The following is a 21,028-nucleotide window of genomic DNA, read 5'->3' on the forward strand; positions in this document are numbered from 1 at the left end:
ATTATGAATAAAGCAGCTACAGACGTTCATGTTCATATTTTTGTGTAGACACAGGTTTTTAGCTAATTTAGATAGATACCGAGGAGCATGTGTTTTCAGTTTCAATTTTCAAATTCCAATTATTCATTGCTAGTATATAGGAAGGTAGTTAATTTTTGTCTTACCTTTGTATCCTCTAGCCTTCCTATAATCACTTATTGGATCCAGGAGTTTTTTGTTAATTCTTTAGAATTTTCTTCGTAGACAGTCGTGTCATCTGCAGAGTCTTTTATTTTTTCCTTCTCAATGTGTGTACTTTAAAATTTTCTTTTTTAAAAACATAGAATACTTCATGAATTTGCATATCCTCCTTGCTCAGGGGCCACGCTAATCTTCTTTGTATGGTTCCAATTAAAATGTTCTTGTCTACTGCATTGGTTAGGACTTTGAGTATGATGTTGAATAAGAGTGGTGAAAGGGGATAGCCTTTCCTTGTTCCCTGTCTTAGGAGGCAAAGCATCTAGTTTCTCACCATTAAATAGGATATTGAGCTGTAGGTTTTTGGTAGATGATCTTATCAACTGCAGAAGTTCCCCTCTATTCCTGGCTTTCTGAGAGTTTTTGTCATGAGTCAGTGTTTGATTTTATTGGATGCTTTTTCTGCATCTATTAGTATGGTCATATGGTTTTTCTTCTTTAACCTGTTTAGCCAGTTAATGATAGATTACATAAATAGATTTTCAAATGTTAAACCAGCCTTACATACCTGAAATAAATCCCACTTGTTACGTAATTCTTTGTATATATTGTTGGATTCAATTTGCTAATATTTTGTTGAGGGTTTTTGCATCTGTGTTTATGAGAGATAATTGATCAGTAGTTTTCCTTTCTTGTGACATCTGTCTGGTTTTGATAGTAGGGTAATGCTGGCTTTATTGAATGAGTTAGCAAGTATACCCTCTGCTTCTATTGCTTAGAATAATTATAGAGAATTGGTATCATTTCTTCCCTAAGTGTTTGGTAGAATTCACCATTGAACCCATCTGGGCCTGGTTCCTTCTGATATAGAAAGTTATTAACTATTGGTTTAATTTCTTTAATATCAATAGATACAGTCCTCTTCAGATGATCTACTTTGCCTGTGTGATTTTGGTAGATTGTCTTTCAAGAAATTATTCCATTTCATGTAAATTATCAAGTTTGTGGGCATAGAATTCATAATATTCCTGTATTATCTGTTCAGTGTCCTTGGGATCAGTAATAATGATCTTTTTTTCACTTCTGGTATTAATTTGTTTTTTCTCTCTTTTCTTGGTTAGCTTGGCTAAGAAGTTAATCAATTTTATCGGTCTTTTCAAAGAATCTTATTTCATTGATTATTGGTATATTTTCAGCTTTATTGGTTTCTGCTCTAATTTTATTATTCTGCTTGCTGTAGGTTTATAATGCTATTCTTTCTCTATTTGCCTAAGATGGAAGCTAAATTGTTGATTTTAGATCTTTTCTAATATATACATTGACTGGTATAAATTTCCCCATAAGCACTACTTTTCCTACATTCCACAAATTTTGATGTTTTATTTTTGTTTTCATTTAGTTAAAAATACTTACAAATTGCTCCTGATGCTTTGATGATTCATGTATTAATTAACAGTGTGCTGTTTAATATCTATGAATTTTGCGATTTTGCAACTTTCTTTTATTGATTAGTAGTTTATTTCCATTGTGGTCCAAGAGCACATACAAATGGAATAATATAAAATTACAAAAGGCAGAAAAAGAGGGGATGATAAAGAACAAGTGCAGCAAATAGAGAACAGTTACAAACATGGTATATATTAATCCTACTATATTAATAATCACTTTAAATGTGAATTTAAAGCCAATTTAAAAAGCTGTCAGAGTGGAGAGCATGTTTGTATGATTTCTAATTCTTTATATTTGCTGAAAGTGTGTTTTCTGGTCCATAACGTGGCCTGTCTTGGTGAATGTTCCATGTGACCTTGAGAAGAGTGTGTATTTCTATTTCTCTAAGAAATGTCACTGGGGGGAATTCCCTGGTGGTACAGTGGTTAGCACTCCATGCTTCCACTGCCAGGGGCACAACGTGGCCCAAAAAAAAAAGAAAGAAAGGGAAGAAAAAATGTCACTGGGGTTTTCATAGGGATTGCACTGAATCTGTAGATCAGTTGGGTAGTATTGATATTTTAATAATAATAAGTCTTCCAGTCCATGAACATGGAACGTGTTTACACTTATTTCTGTCTTTAATTTCTTTTCTTTCTTTTTTTTTTTTAATATTTATTTATTTATTTTACATATTTGGCTGTGCCAGGTCTTAGTTGCCGCATACGGACTCTTCCTTGCCGTGTGCAGGATCTTTAGTTACAGCATGTGAGATGTTCAGTTGCAGCATGTGGGATCTTTAGTTGGGGCATGTGGGATCTTTAGTTGCGGCATGCAGGATCTAGTTCCCTGACCAGGGATTGAACCCAGGCCCCCTGCATTGGGAGCCCGGAGTTTTAACGACTGGACCATGAGGGAAGTCCCTCTGTCTTTAATTTAATTCAGCAATATTTTTTGGTTTTCATTGTACCAGTCTTTCACCTCCTTATTTAAATATTATGTTAACTAAGTATTTTGTTCTTTTTGATGCTTTTGTAAATGGAATTGTTTTCATAATTTCCTTTCATGATTGTTCACTGATAGTGTATGGAAATGCTATTGATTTTTGTGTGTTGACTGTGTCCTGGTATTTTGCTGAATTTGTAGTTGTAACAGACTTTTATGGAATTGTTTGGGTTTACTGCATATAACATATCATCTGTGAACAGAGATAATTTTACTTCTTCCTTTCTAACTTAGATTCCTTTCATTTTTCTTGCCTCATTGCTCTGCCTATGACTTCTAGTACTATGCTGAACATGAGTGTTAGAAGCAGGCGTCCTTGTTCTGATTTTTGAGAGAAGGCTTTCAGTCTTTCACCATTGAGTACGACATTTGTTGTTTTTTCTCATAAATGGCTTCTATTATGAGAGTTTCCTTTTATTCTTTGTTGAGGTTTTTTAATCAAGAAAAGGGTGTTCAGTTTTGTCAAATTATTTTTCTGCATCAGTTGAAATGGTCATGTGTTTTTTATTCTGTTAATGTAGTATATTATATTAATTGGTTTTCTTATGTTGAGCCATCCTTGCATTGCAGGAATAAATCTCACTTGGTCATGATTTGTAATCTTTGTAATATGCTCCTGAATTTGATTTACTAGTATTTTGTTGAGAGTTTTTGCATCAGTGTTTATAAGAGATACTGGTTTTCTTGGAGTATCTTTATCTAGCTTTGGCTCTTGGCACAGTGCTGGACTGATTGAGTTAAGGAATGTCCCTCTTAAATTTTTGGAAATGTTTTAGAAAGATTGGTGTTAATTCTTTAAATGTTTGGTAGAATTCACTAATAAAGCAATCAGTCTAAAGGTTTTCTTTGTTCGGAGATTCTTGATTACTAATTCAATTTCTTTACTAGTTATAGACCTTTTCAGATTTTCTGTTTTTTTTTCATTATTCAGTCTTGGTGGATTTTTGCTATTGCTTCCTTCATTTCTTTTTCATTTATTTCTGACCTGATCTTTATGATTTCTTTCCTTCTGCTAGCTTTGGGGTTTTTTTGTTCTTCTCTCTCTAATTGCTTTAGGTGCAAGGTTAGGTTGTTTATTCGAGATGTTTCCTGTTTCTTGAGGTAGGCTTGTATTGCTATAAACTTCCCTCTTAGCACTGCTTTTGCTGCATCCCATAGGTTTTGGGTCGTCGTGTCTCCATTGTCTTTTGTTTCTAGGTATTTTTTGATTTCCCCTTTGATTTCTTCAGTGATCACTTCGTTATTAAGTAGTATATTGTGTAGCCTCCATGTGTTTGTATTTTTTACAGATCTTTTCCTGTAATTGATATCTAGTCTCATAGCGTTGTGGTCGGAAAAGATACTTGATACGATTTCAATTTTCTTAAATTTACCAAGGCTTGGTTTGTGACCCAAGATATGATCTGTTCTGGAGAATATTCCATGAGCACTTGAGAAAAATGTGTATTCTCTTGTTTTTGGGTGGAATGTCCTATAAATATCAATTAAGTCCATCTTGTTTAATGTATCATTTAAAGCTTGTGTTTCCTTATTTATTTTCATTTTGGACGATCTGTCCATTGGTGAAAGTGGGGTGTTAAAGTCCCCTACTATGATTGTGTTGCTGTCGATTTCCCCTTTTATGGCTGTTAGTATTTGCCTTATGTATTGAGGTGCTCCTATGTTGGGTGCATAAATATTTACAGTTGTTATACCTTCCTCTTGGATCGATCCCTTGATCATTATATAGTGTCCTTCTTTGTCTCTTGTAATAGTCTTTATTTTAAAGTCTATTTTGTCTGATATGAGAATTGCTACTTGAGCTTTCTTTTGATTTCCATTTGCATGGAATATCTTTTTCCATCCCCTCACTTTCAGTCTGTATGTGTCTCTAGGTCTGAAGTGGGTCTCTTGTAGACGGCATATATATGGGTCTTGTTTTTGTATCCATTCAGCCAGCCTGTGTCTTTTGGTGGGAGCATTTAATCCATTTACATTCAAGGTAATTATCGATATGTATGTTCCTATTCCCATTTTCTTAAATGTTTTGGGTTTGTTATTGTAGGTCTTTTCCTTCTCTTGTGTTTCTTGCCTAGAGAAGTTCCTTTAGCATTTGTTGTAAAGCTGGTTTGGTGGTGCTGAACTCTCTCAGCTTTTGCTTGTATGTAAAGGTTTTAATTTCTCCATCACATCTGAATGAGATCCTTGCTGGGTAGAGTAATCTTGGTTGTAGGTTTTTCTCCTTCATCACTTTAAGTATATCCTGCCACTCCCTTCTAGCTTGCAGAGTTTCTGCTGAAAGATCAGCTGTTAACCTTATGGGGATTCCCTTGTGTGTTATTTATTGTTTTTCCCTTGCTGCTTTTAATATGTTTTCTTTATATTTAATTGTTGACAGTTTAATTAATATGTGTCTTGGCGTGTTTCTCCTTGGGTTTATCCTGTATGGGACTCTCTGTGCTTCCAGGACTTGATTAACTATTTCCTTTCCCATATTAGGGAAGTTTTCAACTATAATCTCTTCAAATATTTTCTCAGTGCCTTTCTTTTTCTCTTCTTCTTCTGGGACCCCTATAATTCGAATGTTGGTGCGTTTAATGGTGTCCCAGAGGTCTCTGAGACTGTCCTCAGTTCTTTTCATTCTTTTTTCTTTATCCTGCTCTGCAGTAGTTATTTCCATCATTTTATCTTCCAGGTCACTTATCCGTTCTTCTGCCTCAGTTATTCTGCTATTGATCCCATCTAGAGTATTTTTAATTTCATTTATTGTGTTTTTCATCATTGCTTGGTTCCTCTTTAATTCTTCTACATCCTTGTTAAATGTTTGTTGCATTTTGTCTATTCTGTTTCCAAGATTTTGGATCATCCTTACTATCATTATTCTGAATTCTTTTTCAGGTAGACTACCTATTTCCTCTTCATTTGTTAGGTCTGGTGTGTTTTGACCCTGCTCCTTCATCTGCTGTGTGTTTTTCTGTCGTCTCATTTTGCTTATCTTACTGTGTTTGGGGTCTCCTTTTCACAGGCTGCAGGTTCGTAGTTCCCGTTGTTTTTGGTATCTGTCCCCAGTGGCTAAGGTTGGTTCAGTGGGTTGTGTAGGCTTCCTGGTGGAGGGAACTAGTGCCTGAGTTCTGGTGGATGAGGCTGGATCTTGTCTTTCTGGTGGGCACGTCCATGTCTGGTGGTGTGTTTTGGGGTGTCTGTGGCCTTATTATGATTTTAGGCAGCCTCTCTGCTAATGGATGGGGCTGTGTTCCTGTCTTGCTAGTTGTTTGGCATAGGGTGTCCAGCACTGTAGCTTGCTGGTCGTTGAGTGAAGCTGGGTCTTGATGTTGAGATGGAGATCTCTGAGAGATTTTTGCCGTTTGGTATTACGTGGAGCTGGGAGGTCTCTTGTGGACCAGTGTCTTGAAGTTGGCTCTCCCACCTCCGAGGTACGGCCCTGATGCCTGGCTGAAGCACCAAGAGCCTTTCGTCCACACGGCTCAGAGTAAAAGGGAGAAAAAATAGAAAGAAAGAAAGAGGCTATAATATAGTGAAGTAAAATAAAGCTATTATAAAGCAAAGCTATACAGGCAATATCTCCCCCAGAAGCATATACATATACACTCACAAAAAAAAAGGAAAAGGGGAAAAATTAATATATCCTGCTCCCAAAGTCCACCTCCTGAATTTGGGATGATTCGTTGTCTATTCAGGTATTCAACAGATGCAGGCACATCAAGTTGTTTGTGGAGTTTTAATCCGCTGCTTCTGAGGCTGCTGGGAGAGATTTCCCCTCCTCGTCTCTGTTCGCACAGCTCCTGGGGATCAGCTTTGGATTTGGACCCGCCTCTGCGTGTAGGTCGCCTGAGGGCGTCTGTTCCCCGCCCAGACAGGACGGGGTTAAAGGAGCAGCTGCTTCGGGGGCTCTGGCTCACCCAGGCCGCGGGGAGGGAGGGGTATGGAGGAGGCGGGGCGAGCCTGCGGCGTCAGAGGCCAGCGTGACGTTGCACCAGCCTGAGGCGCGCAGTGCGTTCTCCCGGGGAAGTTGTCCCTGGATCACGGGACCCTGGCAGTGGCGGGCTGCACAGGCTCCCGGGAGGGGCAGTGTGGAGAGTGACCTGTGCTCGCACACAGGCTTTTTGGAGGCGGCAGCAGCAGCCCCAGCGTCTCACGCCCGTCTCTGGGGTCCGCGCTGATAGCCGCAGCTCGCGCCAGTCTCTGGAGTTCGTTTAGGCGGCGCTCTGAATCCCCTCTCCTTGTGCGCCGCGAAACAAAAAGGCAAGAAAAAGTCTCTTGCCTCTTCGGCAGCTGCAGACTTTTTCCCGGTCTCCCTCCCAGCCAGCTGTGGTGCGCTAACCCCTTCAGGCTGTGTTCACGCCGCCAACCCCAGTGCTCTCCCTGCGATCCGACCGAAGCCCGAGCCTCAGCTCCCAGCCCCGCCCGCCCCGGCGGGGGAGCAGACAAGCCTCTCCGGCTGGTGAGCGCTGCTCGGCGCCGAGCCTCTGTGCGGGAATCTCTCCGCTTTTCCCTCTGCGCCCCTGTTGCTGTGGGATCCGCGCTGTTAGCCGCGGCTCGCGCCCGTCTCTGAAGTTCGTTTAGGCGGCGCTCTGAATCCCCTCTCCTCGCGCACCAGGAAACAGGGAAGAAAAAGTCTCTTGCCTCTTCGGCAGCTGCAGACTTTTCCCCCGGACTCCCTCCCGGCCAGCTGTGGTGCACTAACCCCTTCAGGCTGTGTTCACGCCGCCAACCCCAGTCCTCTCCCTGCGATCCGACCGAAGCCCGAGCCTCAGCTCCCAGCCTCGCCTGCCCCGGCGGCTGAGCAGACAAGCCTCTCGGGCTGGTGAGTGCTGGTCAGCGCCGAGCCTCCGTGCGGGAAGTGCGGGAATCTCTCCTCTTTGCCCTCCACACCCCTGTGGCTGTGCTCTCCTCTGTGGCTCCGAAGCTTCCCCCCTCTGCCACCCGCAGTCTCTGCCCGCGAAGGGGCTTCCTAGTGCGTGGAAATCTTTCCTCCTTCACAGCTCCCTCCCACTGGTGCAGGTGCCGTCCCTATTCTTTTGTCTCTGTTATTTCTTTTTTTTTTCTTTTGCCCTACCCAAGTACGGGGGGAGTTTCTTGCCTTTTGGGAGGTCTGACGTTTTCTGCCAGCGTTCAGTGGGTGTTCTGTAGGAGCAGTTCCACGTGTAGATGTATTTCTACTGTATCTGTGGGAAGGAAGGTGATCTCCGCGTCTTACTCTTCCGCCATCTTCTCTTCTCCCCCCCACTACTTCTTAAGAAGCAAAATAAAATGAGCTTCTTTCATTTTTTTCTGTTGCTAATTGTAAAATACTTATGAGATCTGGAAATTAGAGTCACATAAGGGTTCTACAGTATGTGATTCATGTTTGTTTTTTTTTAAAGCCAGTACAGGGGAAAACCCTCAATCAGAATTTCTTGAAGCTGTGTAATGAAACTGATATATTCTACCTTTGCTCCATAGCTTAAGAGAGTCAGAAGTGCTACTTTTCTCTTTAGAATCTAGACTATTATTAGGTTCTGAATCTTTACCATTGCTCCTAGGTCTTTATTTTTGTTTTGAAATTTGTAGACTAAGTGTTATATAGCTGTGTATAATTTCTCAGGTCTTATGGAGTTGTGAATGATTTCATTTAATTTTTCCGAACTTAATGTGTTAAATTATTCAGATGAATTCATTTGTTCTGATTCCATGTTCACTGAAATTTTTTTAAAAATTTTAAAAATTAACCATAATTTAGCTTACAAAGTAGCTTACTTTCTCTTAATGGGCAAATACACCTATTGGTCATCTCGGCAAGAGCATGAAAGTTAATTTTATTGTAAATATGTTCATAACAGCAAATATCCCCATGTAGATGCCAGCTTCCTTAAACATTACTCTTTAGTGTGGGGTGTATAAAGGAGGCTGACATGCTGGGAAGGGCCAGAAAAAGATGGAGAATTGTCTCTCTGAGAAAATAAGGCAATTAAAAGGAAAAAAAATTCTCTCACTGTAGAAAATGACAACAGAGAGTAATGAGGTCATTGAACATAAAGTGGCTTAACTTAAACTGTTTGCAATACTGTGGATAATTGTTTCAAGAGATAAAACAATTTGGAGTGTGGTGGGTAGAAGGGAAAAGATTATAAATTTTTAAGTATTTCATGAAAAATGCTTTTGAGGTAGTATTACTGTTTTTTAAACAAGCAATATCTAATTTGAGGAAAAATATTTATCTACTTGTGAATATAATATTTTTTAGTTCTTTGTGACTTGTTTGTTAGGAATTAGGTGCAATTTTTACATATAAAATTTCCTTTCAAAAGTATGTAAAACTTAATATTAGAGACCAAAAGGATTATAAGCAAATAGCTAATTTATAGTTATCTTTATTTTAAAGTGATTGTATTATCTAACAAAGAAAGTTTGATCAACTGCTTTTATGAATTTTAAATCTTGCTATCATGAATAAAAGTGCAGAATTTTACACTTACTGTTTTCCTTTTTTCAATTTCCTATGTATAGTTAAGAAAAAAATGAAAATAAATGAACTTTTTGTATTTTTAGGCCCGGATAGCATTTTTGCAAGGAGAAAGAAAAGGTCAAGAAAACTTGAAGAAGGATTTAGTAAGAAGAATAAAGATGTTAGAATATGCATTGAAACAAGAAAGGTATGTGTCCCTCATTTTCTTATATGAATAAAATAAGCTAGAACAATATTATTCTCTTTATGTATTATTATACAGTGTATTTAAAGCCTTTTGAAAGATACAAAGGTTTGCCCAAAATACAGGATGATATTTTGATTTGATTCTTATATGGGGAAAGAAAAAAAAGAGATTCAAATCTTTAAATTGAAATAATATCTTTTATTATAGAGTCCAAGTTTTTTCTTTTTTACAGATTAGGAAAAATTTATCTTTGCTTGGGTGTATATTTTAGTTGGGTAATTTATCTTATTTTTTTTCTTTTACATCCAGTATATTTTTATTCTCCCAACTTCTTTTGCAAGTAAAGTTTAAAGAAACAGACATTCATATTATGCTTTATTTGTCATTGGAGAAATATATACCAGTAGTTAGTTACTTACCTATGTAGAAAAGGAAACAAAAATTGTTTTTCTTTCAACAATTTATTATTAAATTTTCAGGGCAAAATATCACAAATTAAAATACGGCACAGAACTGAACCAAGGTGATTTGAAAATGCCAACCTTTGAATCAGGTAAACTTGATTCTTATGTTAATCTCCCCGCCCCACACCCACACACACCCCATGCAAGAAAAACTGGTTTAAGCTCATTTTTATGTAACAAACATGTTCTCTTTATACCCCCATTTTGCTTTGATAGCATCAGTTAGTTAGATGGTTGCCTATTGTAATACTGTCTAGAATTTGGGGGAAAATAATAAATGAATAAAAGTAAGTATCAGTAGTTTCATCTACATAATCCCGAGGTTGTCTTATTTTTCTTGTTTTGAAACCTATGTAAAACTGGGTGTATTTTTGGTCGTAATTAGAAGTGGAAGGTAATGAGTAACTCTTTGTACCACCTGTAGGCAATTCTTATCCAAGTCTATATAAACTTAATTTTGTATTATTAAAAAGTTATTTTTTTCTAGAGAAGCTGTGATTAACTCAGTTTAGTCCTAAAGAAATTGCAAATTTGAATTTGGAAACTACAGAGGCAGCCAAATAAGGATAAGAGAAGGAAAACATTATCTCCAGTTGGCCTTGCTCTTTACTAAAATAGTGAGTGTGAGAGTAGTATCTGATGAACAATTATGCAGGAAGAGAGGGCTGGATATAGAAAAGGGCTATAACAGTTTAGTGTTAATTTTAGGGTTCCATATGATTACCATTTGAGTAGTCTAAAAGTTTAATAAGGAAAGAACAGTTTGATTTATATAATATTTGGGAATATTACTGCAATTTTCTATTTCTGAGGTATATGTAGAACCCACTTATATACACAGTTTGATGGTGCAGGCAAATTGAATTCTATACTGTTCTTGGCTGCTGGTTACTAAGATAAGGAAAAAAATTTGTCTTTATTTGGATATACAGTTTTTCTTCTCCTTGTATAGTTGTTTCCATTCCTAATAAAGTCAAAGCATACATGGTAGGGAAAATAAAACAAATAGGGATTTTTTTTTAAGTTAAATGTTGCAGTAAATTTTTAAAATTTAGCTAATTGGTTTTGGTTTAATATCAAGTACTTAAAACTTGGCAGAAACATCCTATATGTACAACCTGCAGTTGATTTATTCTTAGGTCTTCTCCACTTACCAATTTTAGCACCACAACCATATCTTCCTAGTTGTCATATATCAAATTAAGAGAGCAAGATAGGAGTGACATAGGTTTCCTTTGATCTAGCTTTTAAGTGGTTACGAAGACTCAGATGCCAGGGGACAATATTATGGTCTCCTCCTTGGAAAAGCTACAATAAATGATAAAAAGATGGAAGGCCTGTATATTTTGGGTCATGTTTACTGCAGCAGTCCCATTATAGTTAGAGGGAGTACAGTGGTTTCACCATAGAGAAAACCTGATGGCTTCATAGCTTTTCTTTAACTCATTTTTTTTCTAATATGGCTAGAATATTCAGAAAATAATCAATCACTTTTTTTTTTTTTTTTTTTTTGCCCGCTCTGCATGGCTTGCAGGATCTTAGTTCCCAGACCAGATATTGAACCCGGGCTACGTCAGTGAAAGCGCTGAGTCCTAACCACTGGGCCACCAGGGAATTCCCCACTTTCTATAACTTGAGGGCTGTCCCCCTAACTTGGTCTGTATAAATGTGAGGAACAGCCCCACTGTTCCTGGAACTAGAGTCGGAATTGGCTAACTGGTCTTGGTACAAGTTGGTATAAAGGAAAATCATTAGCACGTAATCTCTCCTGCCCACAGCTGAAATGAGATAAAAACAAGTCTGTTTTTATCTATATAAACTTAACTATTAAAACTTCCTTAAATTGAAGAATAAAATAACAACCAAGTATTTTATTTATAGGAAACAATAATAATAAAGTAGATTATTTTTACTGATGTAGAAAAACTACTCAGGATGTTTAGTGGAAAACAAACAAAGGAATGGGTAAAAATACACCATGCAAACAATGGGATAAAATTATTTACATCAAAGTATAGACAGAAGTAAACATTAAATGAATCAGTGTTGCCTTTTATATACTTAAAATAAATCAAAATGTAAAAAAAAGAAAACATACGAAATACTGTTAGGAAAGAAGTACAAGGTACGTATGTTTTTATACCCTTGTCCTAGTAATAGTATGTATATCCTAAACTTAACTCTATAAAAGGGGGTGTATCCAAATCTGTAAACAGCTCCTATTTCCCTACATTTAGGGGAAAAAATCTACAACAGTAGACATATGGGTAAAAGACTTGAAAAGCCACCAATAAAAGAGGATATCCAAATGGCCAATAAACATATGAAACGATGCTCAAATGTATTAGTTTATACAACTTATTTGAGGAAATACAACTTAAAACCACAGCACAGTACAATTAGACACCTACCACAATGTGAAAATGCAAAAGAGAAAAAGTCATGTGTTGCTGAGGATGTGGATCAACCAGGATTTGCACACCTTCTGGTGTTGGAATTCTAAATTGATAAAACTGCTCTGAAAGTGATTTGTCAGTACAAGTTTCCCCCACTATCCCAAAGTAGAGCATTCCTGTTCATAAGCCAAAATGACATAAAACAAAGATGCAGTTTACCTTTGGACACATCTTGCTAATGATGCACAAGATAAATCAAGATAAAGCACAGATGATAATAGACACAGTTCAAAGCTATGGGCTTGTTATGGAGCTTGGTGGTGCCTCTCTTGCTGCTTGGGGGTGCGTGCTGCCACTGTAACGGTTCACTGCAAAACAAATGCTGAAGGCTATTTTTTCTTTTCACCTTTTTTCATAAAGAGTGAAAATTCTCTCTGAATTTTTTCAGTTAGGCTAGCGAAAACAGGTACTAAATGTAGGTCTTTCATAAAAGCGAGGTGGCCTAAAGAGAGCTTTCGAAAAGCGGGGGATAACTGTATTGCTAAAGGGAACATAGCATGCCCCGTGGCCCAGTAATTCCACTCCTTAAAATGTTCATCACAAGGCTTGTATAAGAATGTTCATAGTATCATTACTTTTAATAGCAAAAAACTGGAAACAATTCACATGTTCTTCACCAATAGAATAGATAAATATATTGTGATATTTTAGTGTAAGGAAATGCTGTTTAGCAAGAAAAGTGAATAAACTATAACTAGACTAAGCTATAACTAAAAGTGAATAAACTATAACTAAATTTTATGTGGATCACATAAAATTGAAAATTGATAGAAATGATTTCATATATATCAAATTCAAAAATTAACCTAGTGTTTAGAAATCAGGGTAGTGTTAATATCCTTTTAGGAGTATCTAGTTAGACTTGGGAAAGGGCATGATGAAAGTTTTTGGGGGTGCTGATGACATTTTATTTCTTCATCTAGGTACTGGTTACATGGGTGCGTTAAAAAATTCATTGAGCTGTATGCTTAGGATGTACTTCAAGAATATCCTTAGCAACATTATTTATAATAGTGAAAAATGGAAACAAATTTCAACATTAGGGAACTGGTTAAATTAAATAGGTATATACTTTCTGTAGATTATATAATTATTTTATATGATGTTAATCTATATTTATTGTCACAGAATGTTCAAGATACATTAAGTATTGAAAGCAGCTTGTAGTGCGGTACACACACTTTGGCCTTTTTTTTTTTTTTAATTTAAGGAGGGGAGAAGCTGATGTATGTTATTTTCAGATGGAAAATATGGAATGATAAAATCTCAAGTACTAACACTGTTGGTGATAGGATTTTGGGCAATTTGTATTTCTTCTTTTTTTTAAATGTATTTTTTTGGCGGGTTAATTATGTGTTATATGTGATTTAAAAATAAGCAAAATGCTATAAATAGGAAAAGTTATAAATAAAAAATGGGGGCTATTAGAATGAGATAATTATTTCTGGAAATTATAGATGTTTCTACGTGCAGGGGAAGAATGAGAAGATATTAATAACGGATTGTTAAGGTTAGAGAAGTAATGCCTACAGAGAATATTTGAATTGCTACCAATAACTGTTTGTTCATGTGACTCTGAGGAGTCTAGGAGCCTAATGACTGTAAGCCATGGTAAGAGTTCTCAACATTCAATGTGAGGGCTTATCTTCTATGGCCCTATATTCTTTGCTTTATCATAATTTTTATAATGGGAAATTATAGGAAAATATTTCTGTATCATTAGTGCCAATGAATAGTTTTAAATATCACTGTGGATATACTTGTTGAGAGCTTAACTCATCTGAAGTTATACTGTTTATTAAACTCTTTTTTAATGCATATACTTTGTTACCGGAGAATAAAATATGACTTTTTACATATAGTAAAAACTGTTTTCTGGTCTAACTTTTAGTTCTAAAAATGAAATTGACTGTATAGAGTCTTGTATGTAGACTGAGAGTCTACTGACACAGACTCTTAAGTTATTCACTAGTTTTATAAATATATATCTAATTTCTAAACAATGTTGATTTTGAAAAGTTTATATAAATAGTAAATATCACTTTTTAATTTCAAAAGCATTCAACTCAGTAGAATTCTGGTAGTTTAAAAAATTGATTTTAATAAAATTTCATTTCAAAGCCTGGGCTTTTGATTTTTAAATCACTTGTAATAATAGTTAATGTACACTTGGGTTTTCCCAATTTTAAAACAAGGAGGGTGGTGCCTAAGTGTTTGGGCTGTCAGGATAAACACACTTAAAATGAGTGACCCACAGTAAACACTCAATAAAAGTTAATTTTCTTCTATCCTTTATAAAATATTTTGGTATATTCTTGTGGGACTTTATCCCTAAGAGAACTTTGGCAGTATTATCAGGAGTTGAAATAATGTGTATGAAACTTGTCTTGTTTTTGTTGTTGTTGTTGTTGTTACTGTTAATTTTTAGAAGAAACCAAAGATACGGAGGCTCCCACAGCACCTCAGAATAGCCAGTTAACGTGGAAGCAGGGCAGACAGCTGTTAAGACAGTGAGTAATGGTTCATTTTCACCTTTCTTTAAGGTTCTAGGTATGAAAGTGCTTCTATTCAGTCACTTTGAAAGTGAAAATTATTTAATGATAATGGGACAATGTGTATAGTTTTCATATTGCTTTTTTTTTGTTTTGTTAGATGCTTGGATCTTTTTAAAGTTTTGTTTCCTCTGAATGTTTCTCTAAACATTTCTCAGAATGATGTTGTTTTCTTATTTGTGTAGTAGGATGTCTTGAAGGCCAGAACAAAAACAATAGGGAGTTCATACTTATAGACATTCTCATTTCCATCACTGGAAAATTTACATATTTGGTTTTAAGTGAGATTGTGACTGGCTTAGAGAAGGAATTTAACTGGTTATCAGAAACTTTTCAGAAGTGGCTTGCTAAATCCTGCTTCTACTTGAATTTTTGAGGAAGCTTTTTTTTGAGGAACCTTTTTGATGTTTGAATTCTTTGCCATATTAGAAGTACTTATATGTGGCAAATATTATTGTCTTATCTATTTGTTCTTTTCCCTTGTATTTTGAAAACTTTGGTACTCGCGTACTACTGAAATCGTAGGTAATTCAACTTTCTCAACTCTAGACATCTTTACCATCACTTCAGTAACCCAGTGAAGTGTGGTCAGACCCTTGATCTTGTTATAACCTAGAACTGCCCTACCTCTGGAATATTCCGTGATCTGACAGTCTCATATTCCACTTCTCTTACTCCAGTTCCCGTGTTATTTGTCCTCTGGCCTTACTTTGATCTTTAGATCCTTGACTATTTCATTTTCCTTACCTCCTTTACCTATTGTTGGTTTAATTTTTTTTTTTTTTTGGCAGTGGGGTTTTTTTGTTGTTTCCCTAGCTCCCGCTTAGACCCCATGATCCTTTACCCTTTTGCTGGTACCCTTAACTTTCCTGCTGCCCACTCCTTACCCCCCTCACCAGTCATTTTACTATACCTACCTGCAGTATCCCAGCCCTAATCAGTCTTACTGTCTATTGCTTCTGTTTCTAATTAATTCTTAGAGAAAAATCACAGAATTGTGTGAATGCCATTACACATTCATGGTTTCCTGTCCAAACATTGCATAGAGCCTTTTTCCATATCCCTGGTCATCTCCTGCTCCCATTGCCCTCAGTGGATATTCTGAACTTTTACCACATCTCAGCCCATTCTCCCTTACTCTCATTAGAGCACCTCAAGCTCTACTTCACTGAAAGCATGAAGGCTATCAGGCGAGAACTGTCTTCACTTTTTGCTTTCCTTTCTGAAAATGTATTTAAACCTCGTATTCATCATCTCAGTTTCTAATGTTCCATTCAAAGAAGTATTTATCAATCTGGACAGTTAGTGACTAAAACTCAAACAAATTTCAAAAACAGATTATTGTCTGGAAGGATGCTGGGATAGCTAGCAGAGTTGAGAGAAGTGCTGATTAACTGAGTGTTGGAAACTTAAGAGCTAGTGTATCACTGAAGATTTCTCAGGAACTGGAAACATCCAGGATATGTTCTTATTCTCTGGTGTTCTGCTCCTCTGTGTATCAGTTTTATTCTTTTCTACTGAAAACCACTTTTCTCCAGGTGGCAGGGGATCCCTTATTTTAAAATCAATTTTTTTTTTTTGATTACACTATACTAGGTGTGCTTTATTTATTTATTAATGGCTGTGTTGGATCTTCGTTTCTGTGTGAGAGCTTTCTCTAGTTGTGGCAAGCGGGGGCCACTCTTCATCACGGTGCACGGGCCTCTCACTATCGTGGCCTCTCTTGTTGCGGAGCACAGGCTCCAGACGAGCAGGCTCAGTAATTGTGGCTCACGGGCCCATTTGCTCTGTGGTATGTGGGATCTTCCCAGACCAGGGCTCGAACCCGTGTCTCCTGCATTGGCAGGTAGATTCTCAACCACTGCGCCACCAGGGAAGCCCGGGATCCCTTATTTTAGTCAGAATAATTTCTGAGGATTGGATTTGTCTTGACTTGATCAAATAACTGCCCACGAGTCAGTTATTTTTACCTGGGTTGTTTAAGATCTTGACAGTTCTTTTAGACCACATGGCTAGAGTGTGGTGGGAGTTTTTTCCTCAAAAGAGGAACGCGTTTTTTAGAAGAGTATGACGGCTATAGAGAAATCAGTTGCACAGTATTTCTCTCATAAATGCCTAATCCCATTGCCTGGCTTTATATTGTGTCTCTTCTCATCTTTCTGTAACGGTAGTTTATCTCCATAGTCTTCCTTATTCATTTCTCAACTGTCTAGTTTGTTTTCCATTTTGATATTCCCCTGAAGCTTCTATCACAAACATATTTATGAGACCCTTTTTGTTCATATTGATCTTTTGGAAATATTTGACATTAACTCTTCATTTCTTTTTGAAACTCTGTTTTTCTTACTTTCATGAAACTACTCTCTGCTTTTTTTACCCTCATTTCTCAAGTTCTTTCTTTTAATTTTCCTTTGAGTTTCTTATTTTTCCAGCCCTTTAGATATTTGTGTCCCCAGGTTTTGTTTTTACTTATGCTTTTTCTCTGGGTAACTTCATTTAAATCCTTGGCTTCAGATATCTCCAAACACTAATGACTCCCAAATCTGTACACCCAGTCCAGTCCCTTGTGAGCTTTTGACCTTCTTACCACTGTGCCTAATAAATGTTATCACTTTCATAGATACTACTTGATTATTTGATAGGTACCCTCTAAACCATATTCTGACCCTTTATTCTTCATTTTATTCAGTAGAACCACCATGCAACCATTCCAGCTAGAAACCTGAAAAATTTCCAAAATTCTTATATCTTCTTTTATTCTACTGCCATATTTACTTATGCACCAAGTCGCTAAGATATTTTATTTTTCTCACATTTCTCCTCTTCTCTGGTTTTAATTCTTGCTGTGTTAGTGTCCTAACCAGTCTCCCTGTCTTTAGCTTTCACTTAAAAATCCTTTGTTATTTTGTCAGCAGCATATAAAAAGAAACAAAAAAGGCTTCTTTTTAACATCTTAGCCTGTCAGATACTTTAGGAAGAAATTTTTAAATTTGTCACACAAAGCCGTTCATGACCCATTATCTATACTTACGTCATGATTCAGTCCCTTTCTTCTTTTTCAGTCTTCATCCTAGATCCTCGGTTAGGTACCCTGGTTTAGATAACAAGGAAAGTTTGAAAACCCCAGGACTATAGGACTGCTATAAGACTTTAGATCCTAGAAGGAGAACTAATCTATCCATCAACTTCTGGCTAAGAGCCAGGGTTTAAACGTAGCATGTCATTGTTCTGAGGTTTAGTTCTGTTCATCCTTTACCACTTTCTGGAATTTTTTTTTTTTTTAAGTAATATATATCATCAACTCCTAAAAGTTTTTTTTAACGCTCTAGGTCTTTTTAGGCTTCAGGATAATTGGCCCTTAATTAGTGTTAGCCATCTATATGCTGTTTTAATTAAACTATGGTTTGTAATGGGCCTTTTTTTTTTTTTTTTTTTTTTAGAACTGGAACTAGTCTAGAGAGAAGAAAGTTATTGAGGCAAAGGAAGAGTAAATTTTATAGGATTATGGATTTTTGTTAAATTCTTTGATGTGATTTTGATTTAACAAGTTTGCGTGTATTAACAATATGTGGGATTTAATATTTTTAATTTTCTCTTACAGATATCTTCAGGAAGTAGGTTACACAGATACAATATTAGATGTACGGTCTCAGCGGGTAAGATCATTACTTGGGCTATCTAATTCAGAACCAAATGGATCAGTAGAGACAAAGAATTTAGAACAGATCCTGAATGGAGGTGAATCTCCTAAGCAAAAAGGACAAGAAATCAAAAGGTATGACCTATACTTACAGGTTAACATTGTTTATATAACAGGTATTGTGAATTTCTTTAGCTTTTTGTTATTGCTGTTAACAGTTATTGAAGCATGTAGAGTTCAGATTTAAAGATTACCCCCCGTCCCCCAAATGGTACCATGGACAAAGAAACTTTTTATTTAGGTGCTTTTTAAATTTATTTATCTTGGGGCTTCCCTGGTGGCACAGTGGTTAAGAATCTGCCTCCCAGTGCAGGGGACCCGGGTTCAAGCCTTGCTCTGGGAAGATCCCACATGCCGCAGAGCAACTAAGCCCGTATGCCACAACTACTGAGCCCCTGTGCTACAACTACTGAAGCCCGCATACCTAGAACCCATGCTCCACAACAAGAGAAGGCACCGCAATGAGAAGCCCGCGCACCGTAACGAAGAGTAGCCCCCGCTCGCCACAACTAGAGAAAGCCTGCGCACAGCAACGAAGACCCAACACAGCCAAAAATAAAATAAATTTATTAAAAATATATATTAAATTTATTTATCTTGGGACTTCCCTGGTGGTCCATTGGTTAAGACTCCATGCTCCCAATGCAGGGGGCCCAGGTTCTATCCCTGGTCAAGGAACTAGATCCCACATGCCACAACGAAGATCTCGCACGCGGCAACAAAGATCCTGCGTGCCGCAACTAAGACCCGGTGCAGCCAAATAAATAAATAAATTTTTCTTTTAAGATTTATTTATCTTAAGTTTTGATGCCAAGAGAATGACTGTAGTTCTGAAATAGGTGCCAAATTAAAATTTGAGGGTGATTTCATGTAGTTCAGAGTTATTTTAATGTCTTGATTTTTAAATTTTTGTTAGAATATTTTCAATAAATTATAATACTATATAATTAGAATAGTAATGGTTGTTTAGACACTAGTGTTAAAGAAACAAGGCTTTGCATTGTGTTTGGGCTCAGAAAGCTACCAGATATACTTTAAAATTTTAATGTCTTTATTGATAGAGTTCACATACCATAAAGTGCACCCGCTTGAAGTATATAAGTTTAATAGTTTTTAAGATAGTCACAGAGTTGTTCAGCCGTCACCACAATCTAAGTTTTGAAAATTTTCATTACTCCATAAAGAAACCTCGTACTCATTAGCTGCCGCTCCCCATTCTTTCCCATACTCCTCCCACTCACCAACCCTAGGCAACCATTAATATACTTTCTGTATCTATAGATTTGCCTATTCTAGATATTTTATGTAAATGGTTATTTTGTGAGTAGCTTCTTTTACTTAGTATAATATTTTTAAGATTCATCCATGTTATAGCATATGTCAGTAATTCATTTCTTCTTATTGCCAAATAATATTCTTTTCTATGGATATACCACATTTTGTTTATCCATTCCTTGTCCAATTGATGGGCATGTTGATTGGTTCCACATTTTGGAATAATGAATAATGCTACTTTGAACATTGGTCTGCAGGTGTGGACATATGTTTTCAAGTCTCTTGGGTTTATACCTAGGAGTGGAATTGCTATGTCATACAGTAACTGTGTTTACTTTTTTGAGGAATTTCCAAACTCATTTCCAAAGTGGCTGGACTATTTTACATTACCACCAGAAATGTATAAGAATTCTGATTTCTCTACATCCTCATTAACACTTGTTTTCTGTCTACCAGATACACTTTTGATTATAGTACAGATTTGATAAATGCAAGCTGTCAAGCAGGTGGAACTTTTTTTTCATTTTTTACCATTAGATATTACCTTGAATTGCATAGGTTGGAAGGACAAAGAAAAGAAAAAGAGAGTGGAAAAAACCAAAACGAGTTCATTAGTTTGGTTAGAGCTTAAGAAGTTAATAATATGTACAGTTTATAAACTAGCATTGTTTCATACCTTAGATATATTTTATGACATCATGCAGTTATTTAAAACATGTTGATGACTTTCAAGTTAACATAAGCCTTTAGTTTAGGGGTTTTATTTCTGAGAAATAAGGTCTCTTTAATAAAAACAATTTGACATCTAACAGAGCGCTTGTTTTCTTTACTCTGGATTTCAGGAATCATAGAGCTTTCATAGCTTTAGAGAAAAAGCAAGGATATTACTATGTTATTTTAAACTAAACTTGTCAGCTAACCAGGCTAAGTAGTTCTTAGGATTTATAAATACTTTAGAGGAACACAGTTTACTATATCACACCTGAATCTGAATTAAAAATCCACAACAGACTGTATCTTCTCCTTGTAAAGCTTCTTCCCTTTGCAAGATTAAGAGTTTAATAGTTTTTTTTTTTTCTATTGTGGTAAAAAACACATAACATGAGATCTATCTTAATAAATTTTAAGTGTACGGTGCAGTGTTGTTAACTGTAAGCACAATATTGTAGAGCACTTCTCTAGAACATTTTCATCTTTCATGACTGAAACGCCTTACCCATTGAATAGCAACTCCCTATTTCCTCCTCCCCCCAGCCCCTGGCAAACACCATTGGACTTTCTGTTTCTACGAGTGACTACTTTAAATACTTTATATATATTTATATAATATATAAATACT

At 36.5% G+C, this 21,028-nt stretch overlaps 1 protein-coding gene across 6 annotated transcripts in view; it reads left to right on the forward strand.

Annotated features, from left to right (window-relative positions):
* Positions 1–21,028, forward strand: part of STRN3 (striatin 3) — a 117,236-nt gene that overhangs the window by 53,713 nt on the left and 42,495 nt on the right. For 5 of the 6 annotated variants that reach the window (XM_082384109.1, XM_082384104.1, XM_082384106.1 and 2 more), the window contains exons 2-5: positions 9,139–9,242; positions 9,722–9,795; positions 14,591–14,672; positions 18,316–18,489. In XM_082384109.1, coding sequence (XP_082240235.1) covers positions 9,214–9,242; positions 9,722–9,795; positions 14,591–14,672; positions 18,316–18,489 — 359 coding nt within the window. In that variant the 5' untranslated portion in view covers positions 9,139–9,213. The remainder of the gene's footprint in view (positions 1–9,138; positions 9,243–9,721; positions 9,796–14,590; positions 14,673–18,315; positions 18,490–21,028) is intronic. The other variant, XM_082384105.1, reaches the window with a different exon arrangement.

Source organism: Balaenoptera borealis (genome assembly GCF_965194805.1).
Source record: "Balaenoptera borealis genome assembly, chromosome: 3".
Taxonomy (NCBI): domain Eukaryota; kingdom Metazoa; phylum Chordata; class Mammalia; order Artiodactyla; family Balaenopteridae; genus Balaenoptera; species Balaenoptera borealis.